The sequence below is a fragment of the Notolabrus celidotus genome, chromosome 11 (genome assembly GCF_009762535.1).
Source record: "Notolabrus celidotus isolate fNotCel1 chromosome 11, fNotCel1.pri, whole genome shotgun sequence".
NCBI classification, from domain to species: Eukaryota; Metazoa; Chordata; class Actinopteri; order Labriformes; family Labridae; genus Notolabrus; species Notolabrus celidotus.
In genome coordinates this window covers 9,729,066-9,752,982 of record NC_048282.1, presented here as the reverse complement: position 1 = coordinate 9,752,982, position 23,917 = coordinate 9,729,066, and the positions used below count along the sequence as shown (strand labels likewise).

The 23,917-nt window shown below is 39.9% G+C and overlaps 1 protein-coding gene across 4 annotated transcripts in view; it reads left to right on the top strand.

The window, feature by feature from the left end:
* Nucleotides 1-6,004: 6,004 nt before the first annotated feature.
* Nucleotides 6,005-23,917, top strand: part of LOC117821275 (solute carrier family 41 member 1-like) — a 38,694-nt gene continuing 20,781 nt past the window's right edge. The window contains exons 1-3 of one of the 4 annotated variants that reach the window (XM_034695436.1): nt 6,005-6,155; nt 8,314-8,639; nt 23,078-23,185. In XM_034695436.1, the coding sequence (XP_034551327.1) occupies nt 8,334-8,639; nt 23,078-23,185 (414 nt within the window). In that variant the 5' untranslated portion in view covers nt 6,005-6,155; nt 8,314-8,333. Of the gene's footprint in view, nt 6,156-7,891; nt 8,640-23,077; nt 23,186-23,917 lie in introns of those variants that run through there. The other 3 variants (XM_034695434.1, XM_034695437.1, XM_034695435.1) reach the window with 3 other exon arrangements.

Genomic DNA, 23,917 nt, shown 5'->3' with positions numbered 1-23,917 from the left:
CCTTTCTTCTGGCAGTACTCTTTATAACCACTAGAGGCCACCACCCACATATAAATGAGTAAACAGTCTCAGCTGTAAAGAAAACAACAACCACTTTCCTCTCGTTAAACTTTATGTTTTGAAACTCCACTCTTGTTCTTTGTCAGGCAGGCTGTCTGTGAAACACCTGGAGCCCTGCGGCACAAACTGAGATAACCCTGATGACATCATAATTACATCATCACTGTTATTTAATCAAACTTGGCATTGCTTCCTTCAGAGCAACAGAATTGTATAAACAAATGTTTTCACAGCAGTACTAATGGCCAGTAAACAGATCAATGTGTCTTAATGGAGTGCGGCAAAGAAGCTTTCCCATTGGATGGAATCAATCAATGTAACATATTATTATTCTGGAAACACTACCATACCGCTTCTGGGACGGTAATCTTTAAGGGGCTGTGCTCTCAGTTTTTCACAAGCCATATACACTTTTAAAGTCAATATCTGATGCCAAATCTAACAGGCAGTTAAGTTGAGAGCTGCTCTTTGCCTGTGCCATTTCAGGTGACATCACTTCACTGTGTATGCAACGACTAAAAGACAAATTTATAAGTGTCAAAAGACTAAAAGACTCCAAAACGGGATCTATATCAGTCTGACGAGGACTGTAGAAATTTTAAACAATGACAGTTTGATAGACTTTGTGGACCAAAGACCATAGACTGTATAAATAATGGATGTAATATCTTTGACGTCACCCATCCGTTCCTGAGCGCTGTTTTGAAGCCAACTGTCCGCACTAGCCATATTGGAAATGCTGAACTCAACCTAACTTAGTGTGAGGTAAAGAGGCGGGCTTTGAGCCTCCTTGCTAACAGCTACAGTGTTCATGCCTGTCAGTCAAGTCAGGGAAGTCCTTAAATGGGCAAAACTCATAATCTTAATAATCTTCTGAACTGTCCCGTTAGAAAAAAATTCACCCCTGTACAGTGAGTGCTGATAGAGAAATTAGCTACATTGACCCAAGTTGTTTTTGAACCAGGCTGTAAACATGTTTATTTATGCTGTAAATATCACCTTTTTGAATTGTGTGGTGTGTATGTGGTTTCCGGTGTTTCTGCAGCCAGCCTCAAGCGGACACTCGATGAATTGGAGTTGCTAACACTTCTGCATGGGCTTCATATTTTGAAAACAGAGGTTGCCGTTTGGTGAATGCCTAGTGAGGCTGCAACTCAAAGTGCCCATCAGTGTTTCTAATTCCATACAAAGTGTATGCTTAAACACTTTGTTGACTATTCCACCAGAAGCCGGTGTCATTCCAAAGGACACTTCAACATGTGTACATCAGGAGTTTGGATCAACCCTCCAACCATCCCACTGAGAGAAGATGGATACAATGATTGAACTGCAGCTGTCCCAGCTTTTACAGATCACTACCTTATAGCTATATGTAAAATGCTGCCACATGGTCTTACCTGTCAGTGTTGTTGTGGATGAAATAAATTGCTTTTGAAATCATCTAACTTGGCATAAAGTCTTGACTTTACCCTGGGTGTTGCTGCACAGTTGAAAGCCCTGCCGTGCAAAGAATGCCTTTTGTTGTTGAGCATTGTGCGTGTGTGTGCATATGATGCGTTTGGACCATGTGTGCATGAAGGCGTTAATGAAGTGCTGAAAATGCTAGGACTCCAGAGAACAGCACAAAAACATACTGTACACATAAAAAACCTCCTGACAGAAACTTACAGTGAAACATACGGAAAGATAATCTCAGTCTGGTATGGATTATGAGCTGAAATAAACATTGAGGGTCTGTAAACCAGATTTCCTTAACCTCCGGGGGTTTTCCACCTCTGGATGGAGGGATACAGGAATCCATAACTGTAACATAGATCACGTTACTGTAAACTCAAATGAGAGCAGGATTTAAAAGCCTGTTTCAGACTCATCATTCAAACAGACCTCCGTGCTTTTAATGCCACTGAGACTCACCGACTGCTCCTTTCTTACTTAAAGAGCTCGGAAAATGTCTCTTCACACCTGTCAACTCAAATATCTTGAACATTTTTACAAGCCTCCGTGTTTAGGTTGCAGCAGTAAGGTGAAAGTTTGAACTGTCAGAGTGTTCTTCTGAAAGTTCTCTCTTGGGTTCTTTTAGCTTCAGTATTATGTTGCGTGTAGGTGAGAGATTTGCCAGGTGATTGCTTGTTTTATAGAAGTCCTAAAGATGAAGGCGTGAGCTGAACTGATTTGGTTCTTTCTCTTTATTCCATGCTACCACCTAGTGGAGAAACTGTAAAATGTCATCATACTGAGCTGTGGACTAAAAGAGTCACTGTGGCTGTGAACAATGTTCCTGAAATACACATAAACTGTGTGAATTTCAAATAAAAGATGATTTTTTTTTACGATGTTAGGTAGATTATCCTGCCAACAAAGACCCTGCGGTCCTGCAGAATAACAGGAAAGTGTTTAAGAATGCAGTGATGTGGTTCAAATCATCACCATATGGTCTCCCATTGTGCCATCTGGATGTTGATTCCTCCACAGCCAACTCTTCTTTATTTACCGATATTTAGTCAAACAGTTTGATGCACTTTACAGCTCTGACTTCATAGCGGGATCACCTGACCAAGGTCACGTCACTTCATGTGCAGTAGCATCTGTCAAATATACCACAGCACTGTTTGTGTACACACACTATTCAGCTACACTGAATGTGACAGCTTGGCTGCTCTGCTGCACTCAGATGGATTACGTCTCTCCATCTGATCAACAGTAATGGAAAACAAGACAGGTGATTCAATCTAAGCTCCACATGAATGTTAGACTTTATTATCATTGTTTCTTGTTGCATACAAGATCACTATGAGAGCACCTTTGAGAAGAGTTATGAAACACCAAATATTACAATTTTTTACACCTGAAGACATTTTAGCAGGGTGGAAAGAGAAATTAAATATTCTTAATTAATGCTTCATTTTTAAACTGGGTGATAGTGGGTGGGTTTTCTGTGTAGTAGAAAAATTACAAGACGATGGCTGTTTGCAAAACCGCAGCTAGCATTACGTATTGATTTGCCCAAAAATCAGTATGTAGAATGCAGTATGAGAACAATAGCAAAATCTGCAGTATGCCAAAACTACCTGGATGTCGCACTCCTTCGGGAACATTTCTCAGTATGCAGTGGACCAGTCTCCCTCACGAACTCTTTCCCACAATGCACAGCGCTAATGTTCCGCTTCTTCTTTATTCTTCTTTTTTGTCAGCTTTTAGGTTCTGTGGAAATGATTAAATTCACTATCAGCTCGGGCTTGGTTAACTTCCGCTTTCCAAAACCGGAAAACCAGTGACGCCTGGCCCGGCATACTGCAAAACAGATCCAACAGAACAGTCATACTACATACTACATACTAGTATGCAACACGCGGTTTCGAAAACAACGATATGAATCTCAAGTCAGCACCTTCATTACATAAAGTGCAATGCAACAGCAAATGTTGGATGTAATGTGGAGTCATTAATCTGGCAACGCTCCAGTCTGTCAGAGCCCGTCTCTGAAATTATCCTTGAGACGGGCTCTGACATTCATAGAGACTGGTTAACTTATAAAGTCAGTATTTAAAATATCAGAACTACATTCCTGTTGAGATTATTTCTCTTCCTGCTTCAAGAAAAAAGTCCACAAGAAGGAAAAACAAGCAATGGAGCAGAAACAGAAGCAGCTACTGACCACAGCAGGATCACATCACACCAGCAGTAGCTTCTCTTTAGGAGTTTCAGGATCCATTTCAAGTTTTTATTACTTGTTTTTAACACTTAACATGGGCTGGCACCACAACACTTGTCTGAGTTGTTGTCCAGTCAGAGCACTGAGGTCAACACATTAGATGCTGCTGGATGCTCCTGAATCAAGGCTTCAAACCAGCGGTGACAGAGCTTTAGTGGTGGCTGCTCTCTGCCCTTTTTGGGCCATTTATAGAAATTGTTGAAAGGACAGGCGGGGGCAGCAAAGGGCCAAAGTTGGAATTGGACCCATGGTCTATAAGACAGATGCCTCTGTATGAGCACGCTTTAAATGTTACACCAGACCAGCAACCCATTTCTTCAGACTCTCACAGGTTCACATGCAGGCGCAAACTCCCAGTGAGCTCAATGCTCAAGTTATTCCAACTCATGTTCTGCATTATCCCAGATTAAAAGCTTTAAAGTAGACTGAACCCTTTTTAATTTCACTTAAATACCAAGATGAAGAAAAGACTGACTCTGGACATCTCAGCCTGAATTTTAAGACCACTTTAGACCAAATATTTAGTGGAGGAAAGGCACCAATAAATACTCAGAAATTGCCTACTACTGCCCTGGAATCCTTAGCAAATGTATTTGGTGTAAGGAGCCAGGGTTATCTCTAAAGTCGCTCATTGATAGCGAATGTCAGATACATATGGCTTAAAAACCAGAAAACAGCTTTATGACAGCTTTTCAGTTCCAATCCTAACCTTAGGAAAAAAAAAATAGCTGCCATGTGAATTTCTGTGAATTGAGCGCAACTTATGATTGAGTGAGTTGCCGAAGGACATTTTAAAATGTGCATTTGAGAAGTCAGGGATTGCCCCCCATTCATTCCCATCGTCGATCTGTTAAAGAAGCCGTAGAAGTTGAGTCCTACATGAATGAGAAACACAAGTGGGGGATTGTATTTAGACACAGACCCTTGAAGAATTTACAACATCAATGTGACATGACTAAATGTCACAGCATGCGCACAAAGTAGCATCATATTACAAGCAAGAGTGAGCTTCACCGTGCTGTTACAAGCTGTTACAGTGAACAGCAATGAATCAGATCTAAGTGACTTAAGAGACATGCCATGAATCCAGTCGATGTTCTTGAACTTCTGCTTTTATTTTTTTAAATTTATGGAGAGTTGGCTGCTAAATTTTAAGGATCACATGCCAAATGCAAACTGAAACTAAGGCTAGTGTAAAGCTTATTTTACAGACCATATTGCATAAATAATAATAAATCCCAATATCTTCCTTGCATGAATGAAGCAGTGAAGGCGTTGTGTCTTCCTTCTGCTGTCATCGGCGAACCACAGATTGAAATGGACAGGAGGGGGTATCATTTTCTGCAAACGCCATGAAATTTAATACTGTCCCCCATGATGCATTAGCTCACACTTAGCACGCACACTCACATACAGTTAGCCTAACACACAAGCATATGCTCAAAAATGCACCAGCCAACAGAAAGCAGAACATACACATAGCCCAAATATAGACACACATTTACACCCACACACATACAGCAAAACATAGGAGGTTATTCCTGGGAGGTTGCAGCTGTGGCCACACTCACTCTCACGAGCTCTGGAAAAAAGGTAAGGACAATAAATCAAATATCAACCTCTAAAGCTCAAACTTGTGGCTAAATTTAGTCACTTAAAGCCAAGGAAAGACAGCTGTAGTGTGCTTTTAACCTTAAACTAATGAGTGTATTCTGGCTGAGCATGTGTCTGCAGGCAGTGTCTGCCACAGATTTTCCCTAATTGTAGAGACAGCAACCAAGGCTCTTCAGCAGCTAGTTTTATATAATGGGGTGGTCATAATGGATTTTTCACATGTGGAACATAAAGAACGTTTTGCCTGACAGGGTCGGGGAACTACCAGGGGGGGGGGTCCAGAGTTCAATAAATAATCGTGGTTGTTCAATAAAGCTCTTCTCCTATCTGTTATCTCCTAGTAAAATCCCCAGTTTCGGGGTCTTTAACATGTCTAATGGGGTCGATCGTTTTAAATAGAACCTTTACCGATAAGAAAAAGAGAAGAAAGAAACACATTCATCCATAGTTTGTCACTTTATGATGTAAGAGAAGAGTTAGCACAATAAGAATTCCTCTTTCTCCTTACTAGAGCAGTCACTCACTCACTCTCCCCACATGGGGGGCGGGGCTACACGTTGCCGAGGCGTTCATCCAATCAGAGAGCGTCTAGTTGTGTAACCGTGGTTACTGTGGTAGTATTATGGTATGTACACATGGCAGCCTTCTGTGGAGGAATGCTTCTAAGCAGGAGAGACTTTGGCAGTTTTCACTGTTGTGATGCTTTTCTGACAGACCTGAAGACACATTTGGATTACTCGCGAGATTTATGGGACTTTCTCGTCGTTATGTGTGTATTCATGTTTTTTTGGTTCGAGTTAGATTAGTTTAAGTGTTTTTGGTTCGTGTATGACTGATACAGCTATAATCGTCTTATTTAAGACACATTATAGGCTCATTTATAGACTTTAAATGTCTCCTACTGACAACAGCTTATTTCAATTCATCCTACACAAAGTATTATGTAAAGCAGAGAAAAGGTTGTGTTTAGGCGACATATTATATCCATTTAAACTTAATTCTGACAAATAATGTAATGCGACCAAGCAAAACAGATGTCATTATGCTTCTGGTAACTTTCTATGTAATGGAAATCTGACTACTAATGCTATTAGACATAAGGACACGTGTCATCTTTTCATTTGAAGATTACAACAAGGAAGTGGATGTTCATTTAAAAATAAATTTGCATTTTGTATTCAATTCACACACTGTTCTTGTTTTGGAAGACCATAGCTGGGAAAAATAGGGGGAAATAAAAGAGGGTACCAAAGCAGTGATGTGGTAGGAACATACATCCTTAAAAAAACAGCAGCAAAAAACACATTTAAAACTACATTGTGTCTCAACTATCTAACTAAATATCTGTAACAGTGGTGCCGATGAAATAAAAACATGTAAATCATTACATACATCAAAGTGAACATTTAACAGGTACAGAATTGAAGAACAGATGATAAACTGTAGCATTATATGTACTGTGTAATGACCTCAGGTTATTATTTTATTTTGTGTTCACCATTATGGAGATTATGCATGTATACTTTGGCATTATCGTACCTCAGCTTTTTTTTATTGTCATTCTTCACAGTGAGTATGTTGTGATAACAAATGGCTTTGCTTGCCTGTTAATTTAAAAAAAAAAACTTTATCGCTTTTAATTTGTGTGAAATTAAAGTGAAAAGTGTTTGAAATTTAAAAAAATATTAATGATCATAATAAAAAAAAATGAAGTAAAGTTTCACTTTACTCACTTGGTAAATTGAGTAGCAGCACTTCTTTTTCTTCCATGATAAATCTGCTGTGTTGACAGGTGTTAAGTGGACTAAATGATTAATACAAGCCCTTTTTTTTTCTTTCAATGTGATGTATTTGATTAACTGCTACAAATGCTATTTTATTTAAATATCTACACCTGTCTGATCTATCATGTGAAGCTCTATCGACAGTCCGAGATTATCAGAACACTCATATGTTACAAAATTATTCTACTAAAATGTCTGATTGGCTATTCAATAAAGAAAATCATCTTGAATGCTATTAACATTCATATGTCATTATCCCTTTATTTATTTATTTGAATTTGTTGTATTACCTTTACTTGCAGTCCTTTCCATATTTTTGTTTGGGCCACAGCAGCTTTTTTTTCTTTGGCTAGGTTTAGCTGAAGATTATATTTACATCACAACACTACAATGAAGTTGTTTATAATTATTCAAATACAGTGACATGCTGTAGATTTACAGTGAAAACTCTGATCATGCATCTTAAATGTGATAAGAATGGAGATTAGTGATTGAAAGTGCATTTCAGTGTTGCACATACTGAGCACCAAAACGCCATCTGTATCACCTGTTTTTATTCTATCATTTTAATCTCTTCAATTTTAGTTTCAGTAGCTGTGACCACGGCAAAGGGTTAAACTTGTGGAAGACCGCGCTTGTCAATGTCAATGTCAATTTCGCGCTGACCAATCAAAATCAAGAGAGGGCGGGACTTTCGGGATCAAATTTGTCAACAACAATGGTGGATGTTCATTTACCGTTCGTTAGCGACTATGCACCCTGGCTTGTTTTTTAGGGAACACTGTCCAGGTGTAGAGCTGCTGCTATTGCCAGGATAGTATTACCTAATATGTTTTTGCGTTTTCCTGGAAAATGTCCTTGAAATCAAAATTATTTTAACATCCGGGTCAGTTTGAAACAGATTTAACGGGCACGATCAAGGGAAGTGGAAGTGTCGCTCGACAACTTCCGTAACCAAGCAACAGTTAGTAAAAAGCGCTCTTAAATTGTGCTTTTAGCTTGATGATTATGATTGTTTGTATGATAACCTTATTGCAATTTCTTTCTATAAGTTTAGAGGCTCCAAAACTCGTTAAGAGATTTTGATGACAAGCTACTTAAACACCAGACCTACTAAATATCCAATTTATTCTGCGTCCTCAGATTGAGCCATCACTGCCATCATGCCTGGTGAGGACAAAGCACCACAACAGACCCGTCAAAGGAAAAAGAAAAAGTCCCGCTCCAAAGGGAAGAACCAGGGTGGGAGTCCCAGTGGACACCTCGGGGGCAGCGTAGACAGCCAGGATGAACTCCTGCCCCCTGTGCTCCAGCCTCCTAAAAAGCCACCGCTGGAGGAGAGAACGAAGGACAAAGTGGACAAAGTGGAGGAGGAGTCGTCCATTGCTATCTGTCTTCAGGTGGTTTTCCCATACCTGCTGGCTGGGATGGGAATGGTGATGGCCGGCATGGTGCTGGATAATGTACAGGTGAGTGCACAGGCATTAGGCTGCTGGACATAGAAAGGTTCCTATTACTTTTAATCAGATATGATGCTTAGTTTTTTGTAATTGTTGTATTTGACAGCCATACAGGGTTACCAAATTTGAGTTGGCTGGAGTGAGATTTTTATGACATTGACCCTATAACATATACTTGCATCTAATCACACATGGATTTAATATAAGAATGGACAGTGATGTACTCAGGCTGTTTGAGGGGCAGGGGTGAGGAAAATACAAGAGCACTTCCTTTCAAACCTGATGCTTAAAGTTTAGGGTTAATCTAAAAAGTATGGCAGAGATAACAAGAGGCCCCCCGGGGAATCTAATACTTAATTTCCTGCATTCTGGTGAATATTTATGTGACCATTAGTAATGGAAATTAAATTGTGTAAAAGGAGAACACGAACATTTTAATACGTAAATAACAAACAAGAAAAAATAATTAAATTCCCTGAAAGAAGCTAGCATTTTAGTTAAATTTGATCTGTTATATTTTACGAGGTCTCTTTAAAAATGAGGAGATCAAATCAGAGGTTAAAAATAATACTAAAGAGAGACACTTAAATCAACAAACACTTTCCTGGGTGTTAAACTGAACTTCAAAACCTTCAGCAGCCAGGGGTCCCAGTCATTCAGGTAAAGATAACAGTGATAGCTAATAGGTAAAATAACAGATGCTTTGCAGTCTTTCCGTTTACTGTAGTTGGACTAAAGCAAATTCATTGTGCCGATATTGTACGTGGCCACTATTTGGCAGCTACCAGAAAATTTAAGGTGGAGTATTTTCTTTCACGTTACTCTGAATGAGTTACCGTCGTGTGTCAATCAAGCCATCTTAGATGTCAAAACTAAAACTTTCACTTTCCTTGTCTCTGACAGAAGTTAATAAGAGTTGAAGTAGGGCAGATCATATCATATGTTTAAGCAGCTGACCGATCAACACAGAGATATAAACACTGCACGGAACCAAGTTTTTATGGTGTAGTGTTTTGGCGTGAGATTAATCTGGGCAGAGTGAGAGCGTGAGACCAACGGTGAAAATGTGTGTCACATAATGTGGGTGTGAGAGTTTGCCGCCCTGTTATAGTTTACACATTTTCCGGTCTGTCAAGTTCTACCATTTGTCACTGGACTAGTGTTCTATAGTCAAGCTAAGCATATGCAATGGCTTCTTTTCTTTTTGTTTCATACAGTAATCCACACTTTTCAAATGGTTTGGGAAAAACTGGCTTTTAAAGTTAAATCAATGAACCTCTTATAGACATGAATTGGGCCTACCATCGAACACGTGTGCAAAGGTTTGGTTTGGTTACCAAGTATGTAAAGGAGCTTCTAAAATAATTTACAGCTTAATAGTTAGTCTCCACTTTGAATCCGTTTGAATTACTGTAACAATTACTGTACTCTAGCTCGGTTGTTCTCAAAGTGGGGTCCTGGGACCCCTGGGAGTCCACGAACCATAGCGTGGGGGTTAGGGTTAAGATTAGGGTTTGGGTTAGGGTTAGGGTTAGTGTTATGATGGGTTAGGGTTAGTGTTATGATTATGGTTTGGGTTAAGGTTAGGATTAGGGTTAGGATTAGGATAAGGGTTAGGGTTATGATTAGGGTTAGGGTTAGGGTTGTGATTAGGGTTAGGGTTAGGATTAGGGTTAGGGTTAGGATTAGGGTTAGGGTTAGGGTTGGGATTAGGGTTAGAGTTAGGGTTAGGGTTAGGGTTGGGGTTAGGATTAGGGTTAGGGTTAGGATTAGGGTTAGGGTTGAGGTTAGGGTTAGGGTTAGGATTAGGGTTAGGGTTGAGGTTAGGGTTAGGGTTAGAATTAGGGTTAGGATTAGGGTTAGGGTTAGGGCTAGGATTAGGGTTAGGGTAAGGGTTAGGGTTAGGGCTAGGATTAGGGTTAGGGTAAGGGTTAGGGTTAGGGAACCAAACTCAAGCAAACGGAACAATAACCAAACTCAAGCAAACCGAACCAGAACCAAACTCATGCAAACAGAACCAGAACCAAAGAGAACCAGAACCGAAGCAGAACCGAAACAGAACCGAAAAATAACCGAAACAGAACCGAAATGTAACTCAAGCAAACAAAACCCAATCAGAACCGAACCAGAACCGAACCAGAACCGAACCAGAACCGAACCAGAACCGAAATGTAACTCAAGCAAACAGAAACAGAACCAAACTCAAACAAACTGAACCAAAACCGAACCAGAACCGAACTAGAACCGAACCAGAACCGAACCAGAACCAAAACTGAACTCAAGCAAACAGAACCAGAACCAGAACCAAACTCAAGCAAACCAAACCAGAACCAAACTCAAGCAAACAGAACCAGAACCAAACAGAAGCAGAACCGAAAAATAACCGAAACAGAACCGAAATGTAACTCAAGCAAACAAAACCCAATCAGAACCGAACCAGAACCGAACCAGAACCGAACCAGAACCGAACCAGAACCGAAATGTAACTCAAGCAAACAGAAACAGAACAAAACTCAAGCAAACAGAACCAGAACCAACTCAAGCAAACAGAACCAGAACCAAACTCAAGCAAACAGAACCAGAACCAACTCAAGCAAACAGAACCAGAACCAAACTCAAGCAAACAGACTGGCCAATTATGTTTGCAAGAGTACAAACACCTTCTATGCTGTTACTATGTTTGTCCCTAAGGGTTAGTAAATTAGGTTAGTTGAGTCATTTGCAAGATGTTTACTTAAAAATGAGGCCAAAAGCACCTGAAGTGCACAGAATGAGTCATGTGACAATACTTTGCTGTTTCTTTCTGCTGGGAAACAGGAAGGTAATCAGACATTCAGACTTTGATTTAACATGTGTAAGATAGCCTTCCTGCATATTTTGAAACTAGAGGTGTAAAAGCATATGTATTCATACATTACACTCATTTGTTAGATTAAATATCAAGCCTCTTGCGGGTTAGTGGAAAACAAAATTGAAATGAACCTCCAGGTACTAGAGCTGTCATAAAGTCTTAATCCCAAAAACGATGTTTCAGCAGAGTAGCTGGACGTTCCTGTGTATCAGTTGTGTGGATAATATTGCAGGACAGTCGGGCTGCATGTACACCAAAAACACTGTAAAGATTAAGCATAGTTTTTATAAATAAAGTGACTATTCTGGTACCAATATTTAACTGTTATTTGGCATATAGACCTCTGACATTTACTCACCAAGTGGATAATCTGCTCGCATTCGGTGCTTGGAGGAGGTTCTGCATGATTCTGTTTTAATCTATATTTTTAAATAATACTTTTTAAAATGATATTTCATTTGAAATGTAAAAAGGAAAATCTGAGCAGGCCTACAAGCCTGAACTTTAAATGCTGCACTTTAGACCGTGTGTAAAAGTTATTTAAGTTCCTAATAAAGGAAAACAAATTTTATCTGTTGCTTTTTTTTTTATCCCTTACCGTATCTATCCCTCTTTCCAACCGCAACTCGGTCTCAGCATGGTGTCTGACATGAGTCTGGTCCTGCTGGAGGTTTCTGCCTGTTAAAGGAAGTTGGTCCTTGCCACTGTAACTTGCTAAATGCTGCAAAGTGCTCTGCTCATGGTGGATTAAGATGAGATCAGACTGATTCCTGTTTGTAAGATGGGACTGGATCTTATCCTGTCTTAATGTTGGGTCTTTGTTTATAATTTAACATAGAGTACGGTCTAGACCTGTTATGTTTGTAAAAGCATACCGAAAACGTACCGAACCAAAGCTTGAAAATACCAAACCGAAACTTTTGTGTACCGATACACCCCCTACTTCGAAATATCTATATCAGAATCTGAATCAGAAATACTCTATTTACCCCGGGGAGGGAAATTCGGAATAAATTGAATGTATAAATGGACTGTCTCTGATGAATTAAAGGAGTTACAAAGACTCCTATTAAGTTTATAATAGTGGAATTAAAAGTGCAGTTGAATGCATTCACTATAATAACTACCAGTCCTAAAAATGTTTCAATAAAAACTAGGTTAGGAAGATCACTGCACCTCTAATAAAGATGAATCATAGATTAGGGAGGAAATTACAGTCACTGAAATGTTTGGCATAATATGATGATTGAGCATTTACTTCATGATTATTCTGGGCTGATGTTGGATTGACTGTTTTCAAAGAGTGCTCTGTTTGATGATACCGAAGAGCCCTTTGTTGTGTGAATATGTTTGTGTTCCTGGTTTGCAGTCAGCGTCTCTCCCTCTAATTGATGTGGCGTCTGTACCTGTGCGTGCCCTTGTGTGTGGCCCTGTTGTCTTCATCCTCTGCCAGGCGTCTCTGGCATTCAATCTGGAGCCAGCTGTGTTTGAGGAAAATCAGACACATCGCTGTCTGCTGTACGACGGGGCTGCTCCCTCTGTCTTCCTGTTTTGTCATCCTCTGATAAACACTCCCATCTTTCCTCAAATGGCTCATTCGCCTCCCTCCATCTGTTGCTCATCAGTATTTCTTACGCTCTCTCCTCTACACTATCTGTTTATCTCCTGAGTCTGATGGAGGACAATTAGTCATGATGAGCTCGGCTGAGTGCTGTGTCCCAGAGCGGAGAGGACGTAGAAGAACATTCAAAGCAGTATATCTGACTGAATGGGAACACCACACATCAGCAATTAAGATTGTTCTCGCAGCTTGTGGTGGTTGTAGATCCTGTCCAAATAATCAGGCCGCCAACGTGCTTTAACCGCCCCCTTTCTGACGCGGTGTACCGATGCTTCTCCAAATGAAGGCTGACTCAGCTTCATCAAGCTTGTGACATGATTAATACATTCCTGACGCCTCCATGGACATTGATCACCTATACGCCCTAATTTTATTACGATTATAACACAGTCCAAGAGTGTGGAAGTGAGAGTGGATGGATTTGTTGGCTTCACTAATTATTCTTTTAATGTTGTTTCAATAAGACATTAGATTTCGTTTGTATTAGGTTATAGGGAGAGATCATTTAACGACCAAACTACTTGACTTAAATATGTTGAGATTAAAGGGATATTTCAGTATTTTTGAGGTGGGGTTGTATGAGTCTTAAATCACTCTTAATTGTAGCAGCCTTAACGGATGCTGCTCAGCTCGGCCCCTGTAATGAGAAAATCCAGCGAGCAACAGCACGCAAGCTAGGCTACCGATTTCTGCAGAGGGGGCCATTTCTGCCACGTAATGAAGCTAGTTTTGAAATATTCTGAACCGAGCACTCATCTTGATTTAGGTGTTCGCTCCAAGTCTCAAAATATGAAGCCCATGCTGAAATGTTATAAACTGCAATTCATCAAGCGTCCACTTGAGGCTGGCTGCAGAAACACCGAAAACCACATACACACCCATTCAAAAAGAGACGACCTTTGCAGCATTAATAAACATGTTTACTTCCTGGTTCAAAAAATGGCTAGGGTCGACGTGGCTAATTTCTCTAAAGGCACACACTGTACAGGGTTGAATTTTTTTCTAACCCCACCTCTTTACCTCACACTAAGTTTGGTTGTGTTCAGCATTACTAATATGGCTCCAGTCGATGATTGGCTTCAAAACAGCGCTCAGGAACAGATGGGTGACGTCACGGATACTACGTCCATTATTTAAACAGTCTATGGTTTGCTCTACTGGGATTTTTTTTTCGGCACTTCAATTTGCCACCAGATAGCTGTTTGTTTTTGCACTACTTGAAGACGCAACACAGATATGTTCTTTTGCCTAGGGTCAGAATCTTTCAAAATGAACTAAATGACGTGGCAGGAATGGCCGCGTCTTCAGAAATCTGTAGCCTAGCTTGCGTGCTGTTGATCCGAGTTTCCACTACAGGGGCCCAGCTGAGCAGCATCCGTTGTGGCTAGTACAATGCCTAGTGATTTAAGACTCATACAACCCCACTTTGAAATCACTAGAATATTACTTTAAGCTTTGCCGAGTGGTATTGATGGATCAGTCACCAGGCTCTGTTTTGTTGTCTTGTCTTCTACAAAAACTTGCATTAACAAAGCAGTTTCTCAATCGACTCTTAAATCAAAATGTGAATGTGTCCTAACCAAAAAAACTTGAAAAAGAAAGTAGCCCTCTTACTTTGCAATTTAGAGTCCCATATATATATCACAATTCTCTCCTCGTCTATTTTTTGGACATGATGATGATTACACCTTTATCCATAATGTGAAACTAAATTAAGACATTTTGTCATTGGAGTGTTTTTGGTAATCTAAAGTCTACATCACTCCCACTGCAGGGCTTGCAACAGCAAAGTTAAACAACTCGATCAGCTTCTCAGACTGATTGAATAAGCCGAAGTCAAGATTTAGTCACAATTTATCAGTGTGACCTTGTTAAAAGAGCTTTGAATGAAAAACAAAACACATCAGTCTGACCTCCACAGGCTGACAGATAGTTCTGTGTAGTGAATAAACCCAGCAAAGCAAACATGAGATCTGTCAGAAAGCTATCATAGTGGACTTTGGTCAATCCTTTGGTGAAAACCAATTACAACATAATCCTTTTTGCATTATCAGATATCTTTATGCATGCTACAATTAATTTTCTTTATCTAATATACTTGATTTCCTGGACTTAGTTAGTCCCACTGTAATAGCAGCTAGTTTACTCTGGTTTAAACCTAGTTTTCATTTAAATCATTAGACGATTCAACACATTTTATCTTCATGAATTCTAGTTAGTTTCATATGTTAAAAGAAAAGGACGTTATTTTATGCATTGTTGGAATCCCTGATAATTTAATGAGACAATGGAGTGCATTAATGACATTAGCTGGATTGCAGATTGATGATTGTTGATTGTTTTTAGAGTTTCTATTCATTATTATCACTGGGGAGGCTGCTAAACGTATGCAACACTCCAGTCCAAGATACATTTTCCTAGAAGAAAAAAAGTGGTTATTTTCGTATCGAATTGTTTCATATCGTATCCTATCATAGCGTATCGTAATGTTTCATATCCTATCGTTTCATATCCTATCGTTCCATATCGTATCATATCGTATTGTATTGTTTCGTATCGTTTAATATCGTATTGTTTCGTTTTGTATCATGAATTAATCATGAACTAAAAGCATACCTTCACCAGCTATCAAATTTGTTGGATATTGATAAGGAAAATAACCCTCCCAAAAGTCACCTCTATTCAGTCAGGTACTGCATCTTTAAAGCACAAGAACAGAGTGACTGTAAAGTGATTTGTAGATTCTTGCGACCTGAAGTCGTTCTGGAATCAATATTTTAGTCCATGCTACAAGAGAGAAACAGTATCAGGGCCTCTTACAGGACCATAGTGCAAAATAGCAGGTGGACTGGAGATAGAGAGGGAAGCAACTGACTGAGAGAAAACATGAGTCATGATTTGGAGAGAGAGAGAGAGAGAGAGGAGAGAAAAGAGGGATGCAGGACCGGCCGACGTAGCAAAAAAAGGATGTCACATGGAAAGAAGGAGGAAGGCTGAGAGGAAGACACGCAGCAAGGAATAGAGAAAGGGAGAGAGTGTGAGGCAGTAAGCCGGTTGTTTCCCCCTCATGAGTTTGCATGTCGGGCAGCACAGACAGCCCTGCCTCTTTCTCTGCTACGTCACAGCAGAGCAGAGCAGAGCGGAGGGAGCAGGACTACCCTGATGCTGACAGGAAGAGAGAAGCACTCCAGAAGCCGGCTGCTGCATCTTTAGAGGACCTTTTCACATCACTTAGTGACACTACAGAGCTCTTTTTGTTTTCCTCTTCAGTATCATCGCGGTCCTGACAGAAGAGGGGAGCTTTACTGACAGAGACATGGAGGGAAGCTGCTTCTAATGTCACAGACCTTTTGGACTGTTTTTCATCTTCTTGCTGCTGGAGTCAGTCATGACAAGCATTACTTTCATTTGAAGAATACAGCTTTGCCTTTACTTTAAAGGTCATGTTAATTTCAGACTGGATTAAACATATTTAGGACTAGATTGAACAAACTCTGGTTGAAATACTTTTGATCCATCCATTGGACTCTGGAGCAGATTAAAGAAACTCAGACAAGGACCAGAACTTCTTCAGACTCCCTCTACTGTCTGATTTACTTTCTTTGTTCTGTGCGGACGTCAAAACTGTTTCACCAACCTATCCTAAAAGTAGGAGGGTTAAAGACGAGAAACTCCTGCTTTGATTGCAGATGTGGAGCAGCACTGCTAGTAGACGAACACTGTGCCCTACGAGTAAGACATGGTGTTAATGACTTTGTACCCTGGTGATGCTGACAAATGGATACCTCATTGCTGCTGACTCATCACTGGGCCAAAGATGCCACACTGTTTTCTCCCCAAGTTAGATTCAAAGCTGTTCATTTGGATTTTACCTGGGAGAAAAGATAAAACTTGGATTAACTGGACAACATCTTCCTTAATTCATCTTATTTTTACTTCTGAACATTTGAGGACCCAGCAGTAGCTTCTTCTAACTTGTTTCTTGTCATATTTGATCAAAAACATCATTTGTAATCACTCTTTCAGTCATCCACTGCTTTGATTCTTACAAAGAAAGTCCCCCCCCCCTCCTTTTTCAACCAAGGGAAACAACATTTATTGGCTTCAACAAATCAGAAGTGGATTTCATTTCACATTTGGATTGGACAGCTGAGCATGGGATAACTACACTTGAAAGCACTCTTTCAACATGGTGGTGACTCGTCTGGAGGTGGAGCTACGCTACCAGGGCAAGAAGTTACGTGGCGTGACGTGGAAGCTAACTCGATCAGAACATGGTTTCCTCCCAGAGAGCTCTTGGCTCATCGCAGCTCAGGTTATCGTGCCGTACCTGGTGTCAGGGCTTGGAATGGTCTCTGCTGGCATTGTTATGGATCTTATACAAGTATGCATAAATAATTGATTGATAGATGTATGGATGTATGGATGGATGGATGGATGGATGGATGGATGGATGGATGGATGGATGGATGGATGGATGGATGGATGGATGGATGGATGGATGGATGGATGGATGGATTGGTTTGCGTATCATCATTGCGTGTGATCATGTACTTCAACAAGTCCAGTAAACTTTAAATCTGTGGTCATTGAACAGAAGTTTTCAGAAGTTAAATTCTGTCAGAAACCTAACTCTGGATACAAAACATAGATTTGGACGATTGTTTGTCCAAATAGAACAAACAAAAATCATACTTCCTGTGCTATGTGAGCGTAATAAAAACAGCTTGATTAGGTTATAAAAGAATACGACTATGAGGGGTTACAGATAGAAATGCTTGGTAAAAGTAAGGCAGAGGTTTTTGTATTGATAAGAAGGATAGCACCAACTTTGGGTCTTGTCAGCATCCGACCACAAGAGCACATTATACAAGTTGAGTGATTGATCTTTATACCAGAGCCAAGTGGACTTAGATTTAGACTGACACAAGTGTTTGGGTCAGAGTTTCTTAAGATTGACCATTTCGTGGTAGAGTTGACACTGTCTGCTGCAGTCGATAGCCTAGCTCAGCCCTATTCAATTAGCGGCGCGCGGGCTACATGCGGCCCGAAAGCAACCCTAGAGTGGCGCGAAAGCAACTGTAATGTAAAATTAAAAGAAGCAGTATTTCAGCATAGGTGTAGTTTAAGTACTGCTCTTTCATTGTGTTTATGCCCTTTTTGATGTGGCAATTTAAAAATCTTTTAAATGGTTAACTTTGTTCACTGTCTGCTAAAAATGTCCGGCTCAGCTCATGTCCTTAGTCTGAAAATCCGGTCCGGACAAATATTCAATTGAATAGCCCTGGCCTACCTTCTTTTCTGGTTCTGTGGCTAGGAGCAGAGCTAACCAGGATGGCCTGTCGGTGATACATTTACTATTAAAAAAACCCCTCATATAACCCCACCTCACAGAAAGAGAACACTGTATCCCTTTAGCTTTGGACAGTCATGCTGTGGTCACCTGTGCTAGTATTCTCTACGAGTCTCACCAGATTTGACTGTCCTGCTCTCTTTAACTAAAGATATCTCTATTTTTTCTCTACTAACTGCCACTACTATCCATGTGGAGGCAGCATACTCTGATCGATCGATCAATCAATCAATCAATCAATCAATCAATCAATCAATCAATCAATCAATCAATCAATCAATCTTTATTTGTATAGCGTCAAATCACAACACACATTATCTCAAGACTCTTTACAAACAGAGCCGGTCTATGTTCTATTATTAACAAAGACCCAACATCAGGACAGGATAAGATCCAGTCCCATCTTACAGACAGGACTCAATCTGATCTCATCTTAATCCACCATGAGCAGAGCATTTTGCAGCATTTAGCAAGTTACAGTGGCAAGGACAAACTTCCATTAACAGGCAGAAACCTCCAGCAGGACCAGACTCATGTTAAACAGACATCTGCTGAGTCCGAGTTGGGGTTGGAAAGAGGGATAGAGGAAAATAAATGGTCCTCTCCTGCCCTGCTGCTTCTGTGCGGCACAGACACTTTCATTTTATGATCATTTTGTGAGTAGCCTGACCAAGTGCTGATAACACGCATCACAAAAGCCAATCAGTGTATGGGTTGTTGGGTAAGTGCTAACACAGACTATCACAGCAAGACTTCCTGCTTGTCCTTGACCTACTCAGCCCTGTTACATAAAGGCAGCACTTCTCTGTGCATTTGCACTGAAGGTTGAATTAAACCTTGTTTCCCTGATAAGCACATAATCCTCAGGATACAGGGCTGAAACACACGTGGACATCAAATACATGACCAAAAATTTCAAGTCAGTTTGATGAAATAATCTGTGAGCTTCCTGAACAGCTTTTAGTACAATGCACAATTCTGTTATCAGAATAATAGAGGCTTGGTATTGACCTTTATTTCCCTCAGGTGCATGAGCTGAAAGGTGTGATGGGCTGACTTTACACAAAAAAAAATCTGCCATGGTGGCACGGATCAATTAGTCATGAGGAGAGATGGATGTCTGCGCACAACGGCATACAGAGGAGCATTAATGTCTGAATAGGTGGCTGCATGGTGGAACAGCAGAGTGAGAGGCAGAGACTAACACAACCTGCTTCTTCTTTGGTGAAATAGTCTCAGTCAGCTTCACTTTTATATTCATATGTAAAAACGAGGGTCAGACTAATTTTGACCAAGTGTATGTGTGCAAATATTGGATTTTTTTCCACTCTCATTCATTTTCTTCATTACTCTACCGGCTCTTTCTTTCCTATTCTTGTAGAAATGGTTAAATCGATGAATAGAGTCAGAATGTCTGAGTTTCTGCATTCTAAAAGAAGGAGGGCAGCGTGCTATGAACGGATGAAAACACTGAAATGACTGCTCTATTCAAAGAAATGCTTTGTTTCCCAGCTGACTGTGCTGTTTCCAAAAGATGAAGCCTTGTGTAACATCCTCCTCACCTTCTTGGGTATTGTGAATTAGATTTAGATGTGGGAGGGAGGGAGGGAGGGAGAGGAGAGCTTTGGGATAAAAGCAAATGGTTAATTCAATAAGTGGTTGGAGGATGAAAGGAAGGAGGCCAGGGAGGGAGAGGCGTAAGAAAGTTTGTTATCTTGGTATCACATAGAAGAAAGGGAGATACTGCATTAAGAAGAACTGCAGTGTAAGGGAGTCTGCACTGTTCACAGTGGACTGAGTATTTTCTACATACAAGCTGCTCTGAAAATGATCGTGTGAAAGTACTGATATACAAAGACAAGGTTTAATGTTAAGTCTTGATTCCAATAATTGTAATGAACCTTTTAAACTTTTCTCCTGAGATCGTCTGGATCTTAAGCAGCAGCAGTATTACAACAGAAGTGGGCCATGTCCCAAGATAACCTCCCAACATGACAGCCGTCAGCTAGACCCACCCGTCCAGAACTCGAGAGCGATGTATAAATAGATGCACATACTCACGAAGCCACAAAAAGCATGCAACACTATTTTCATGGTCATTTCCTATTCCCCTCACGACCTTGTTTAGCCCCCGCAGGACTTCCTCCCCAGCCTCTCTGAAGTTTCTTTCATATGAGCAAGACAGCCAGACACCTGACATTGAGCTGAGAAACACACTCACCTCTGACTTTACCACTGACACAGAAACTTTTACACTTTATAGAGAGCTGAAATTAGCAGATCTGATGCATATGTTATTTTTAGAAGGGCTTTGCAGATATAAACTTAAACAGCTCAACTACAGTATTTTCACTTCCTTCCTTCACTGTGTACTTGACATTTATACAGCATATTGCGGTGGCTAGCTGGTTAGCTGGTTAGCATGCTTCCTTAGCTTTATACTTGGTTATTTTTTCATTTGCTTCACTCGACAGTGTCTTTACAAAAGGTCAAATGCTATTTCCATCTCTGCTAGCTGCTCCTTGCTTCTTCTTGCTCAGTGAATGTATTCTAACCGTGTGTTCTGCAGGTCTAAGGCAAGCAGAAACCTCTGGTGTTGATGAATGAAGCGAATATGGTAGTGCAATAAAGTGCAGTTCCTCTAGAAGCTCATTTTCCACCCATGATGCACATTTTACAGCAGAATGCAATGTTTACAGCTCGGTTCAAAAAACTGTTATGGTCTTAATTGGGGATGCATTGAAATGAAAATTCTTGGCTGAAACCGAAAACCGAAAATGAGGAAACCAAGGTTGAAAATCGAAAGTAATTACTATGCCAATTATTAGTGGGGAGTAGGCCATGCATTTTCTGTTTTTGTTGCACAGGCATTTTCTAGGCCATTTATAGCAGACACTTGAAGCTAGTTTGTATAGCAGTTTGAACACACTGGGTTAAAAGAGTTCAAAGTTATAGACAGAAATGTTCAAAATGTTACAACTGTCCCCGATCTCCCTACCATTGCATTTATGGCTCTGACAGTGTACAAACCTCACTAAAATCAAGCATCTCATTGAACATATCAGACAACGAGGGTGCATGCCGTTCATCTGGTTCAGAGAGACAAGTTATTTTTTCTGTGCTCTGTTCTCCTTCTCCTGTACTGTGCGCTTCTCTGTCTCCAAGCGGGTTCTCCGCATCCATCGTGGCCTTCTGTTACTTAATGTGGTTAGCAAACAGCTTTAAGACGCTCTATAGCCATCGTCTGGCGGGAATGCTGTATTACAACTCACTTGAATAAGTGAACGAATATTTGAACATTTGAAAATGAAGTCCCAGTCCTAGTCTTTATGATGGCTATCTTCTTTGTTATTGTAATCAGTAAAGAGGCATCAATCCTAGTTATACTTTGTTTTATAACAAGAAAGAAACTCCTTGCAGAAGCTTTAACAGCCTTCATTTATGATACATAAGTGTACGCTATGTAACCTACTGTTAGAAGCGAACTTTTCAGAAAGTTAAAAACATTAAATTGTCTTCGAGTAAAGTCGTTAAAAGAGTTGCAGTAGAAATTTGACCTATATTATTTCCTTGCCATCAGCCACCAGAAATTCCATTAAATGTTTTTTTTTTTACTTCACTGCACTCACTTAGAGGCTTTAAAGGTGGTCAAAATAACAGAACTCCTATAAGATAAAAAAAAATTGTCATCCACGTGACCTTAGAGCTGTTATAACAGAGCCTGGACACTGAACTTCCTCTGTGGTGCTTTTTGTGAAGCTGTTTTTTATGCAGTCTTGATCATAGCATCCCCTTGGCTGAGCAGACTGGTTGAGGAGCATATTAATCTGGCTCTACCTCTTTCCTTTCCTGTTGTGCTTTACTGTTAATGCAGCAGCAGAAACTAATCTTGTCATGAACACTAAAGAACAAAGCCACTGTCTGACACAGTGTTCGTCTAGCTGGCTGAACAAATACAATTCTTTACACAATGCATAATGTTTAGTCACTGTGTTATCTTAAATGAGCACATTCTGTTCTGTAGCCTTGATTTAAATAATATAAAGTATTCACCTATGTTCCCCTGGTGTCAATTTCTATCACTGCTGCAGCATCAAACTATTCCTTATCAAACTCTTTCCCTTCTCTCCTCCTCTGTTCTTCCTCCTTATCTGGCCTGCTCTGTCACTACCTCCTCTCATCTTTAATTCCCTCTCTACCTTCCACTGCTCCACATCACTCCACTCTTGGCAGCTGCCTTGTTTTTTTTTTATTTTTTATGCATGCATCTATTTAAAGATCTAAGCCGTCCTGGACCTGCCAACTGGAGTTGTAGTCAGAAAATATGATGCAGACTCTGTGAACTGTACGACTTGCAAACTCACTGAACTTGCACGGTATAGCGTGGCTTCAGACGATGCTCAGAGATGTGGAAGCAGGAAAAGTAGGCTACTGGGTTAGTCTAGAATATGTGATGTGCTTATTTAAGTACATCAGTCAGAGACAAGGTGCAGAGAGTTCATGTGTGCAGGTGGAGACGGCATCCCTGGGTTTAATTAAGTTGGTGTTAAGATGGAAATATTTTCAGTGTTTGAATGTGTAATTTTGTGAAGTATTCATAATTTTTGTTGTGTGTCTTTCAGCACTGGGAGGTGTTTAAGGTGATCACAGAAGTGTTCATCCTGGTGCCTGCACTGGTCGGACTCAAAGGGAACCTGGAGATGACCCTGGCTGCTCGCCTCTCCACTGCTGTAAGACTTTTTCATTTTTTTCTTACTTTTAAATTTTTTATTTGCAAGAAAAAAGACAAATGAAGACACAAACACAATAACATAGGGGGACAAAAACAATGGTGACAGACACAGATTCCAAATTTCGGAAAATTCCAATGACTTGTGCTTGTGCTTGTGCTTGCGTGTGCGTGTGCGTGTGCGTGTGTTTGTGTGTGTGTGTCTGTGTGTGTGTGTGTGTGTGTGTGTGTGTGTGTGTGTATCTGTGTCTGTGTGTGTCTTGATGGTTCGGTAAAACATAAAAAGTAAGAAACTCCAGTAAAATGAAAATGAATAAATAAAAACACCAGAACAATTGATATAATCCCTATAATACCAATAATAAAATGGTAATAATAATATGAATAAAAATAGTAATAAATAATAATTATAAATTCATATTATAACAGTAGTAATTATATTGTTTATTATAATGTAATGGAAAAATAATAATAATAGTCAAATAATAATAACTAAATAAACAAATAAATGATATATGATATACATGATATATATACAGTATATATATATATAGGTATACATATGTATATCAATAATAATAATAATAATAATAATAATAATAATAATAATTGAATAGATGAATAAATACCTCTTAATCATAAGCACATGTATTTGCATTTCATTCCCCATAAAAGGTCAGGGGGAGTGTCCAAAAAAACCCACATCATTGCTGCCTTCATTTACATAAACAGA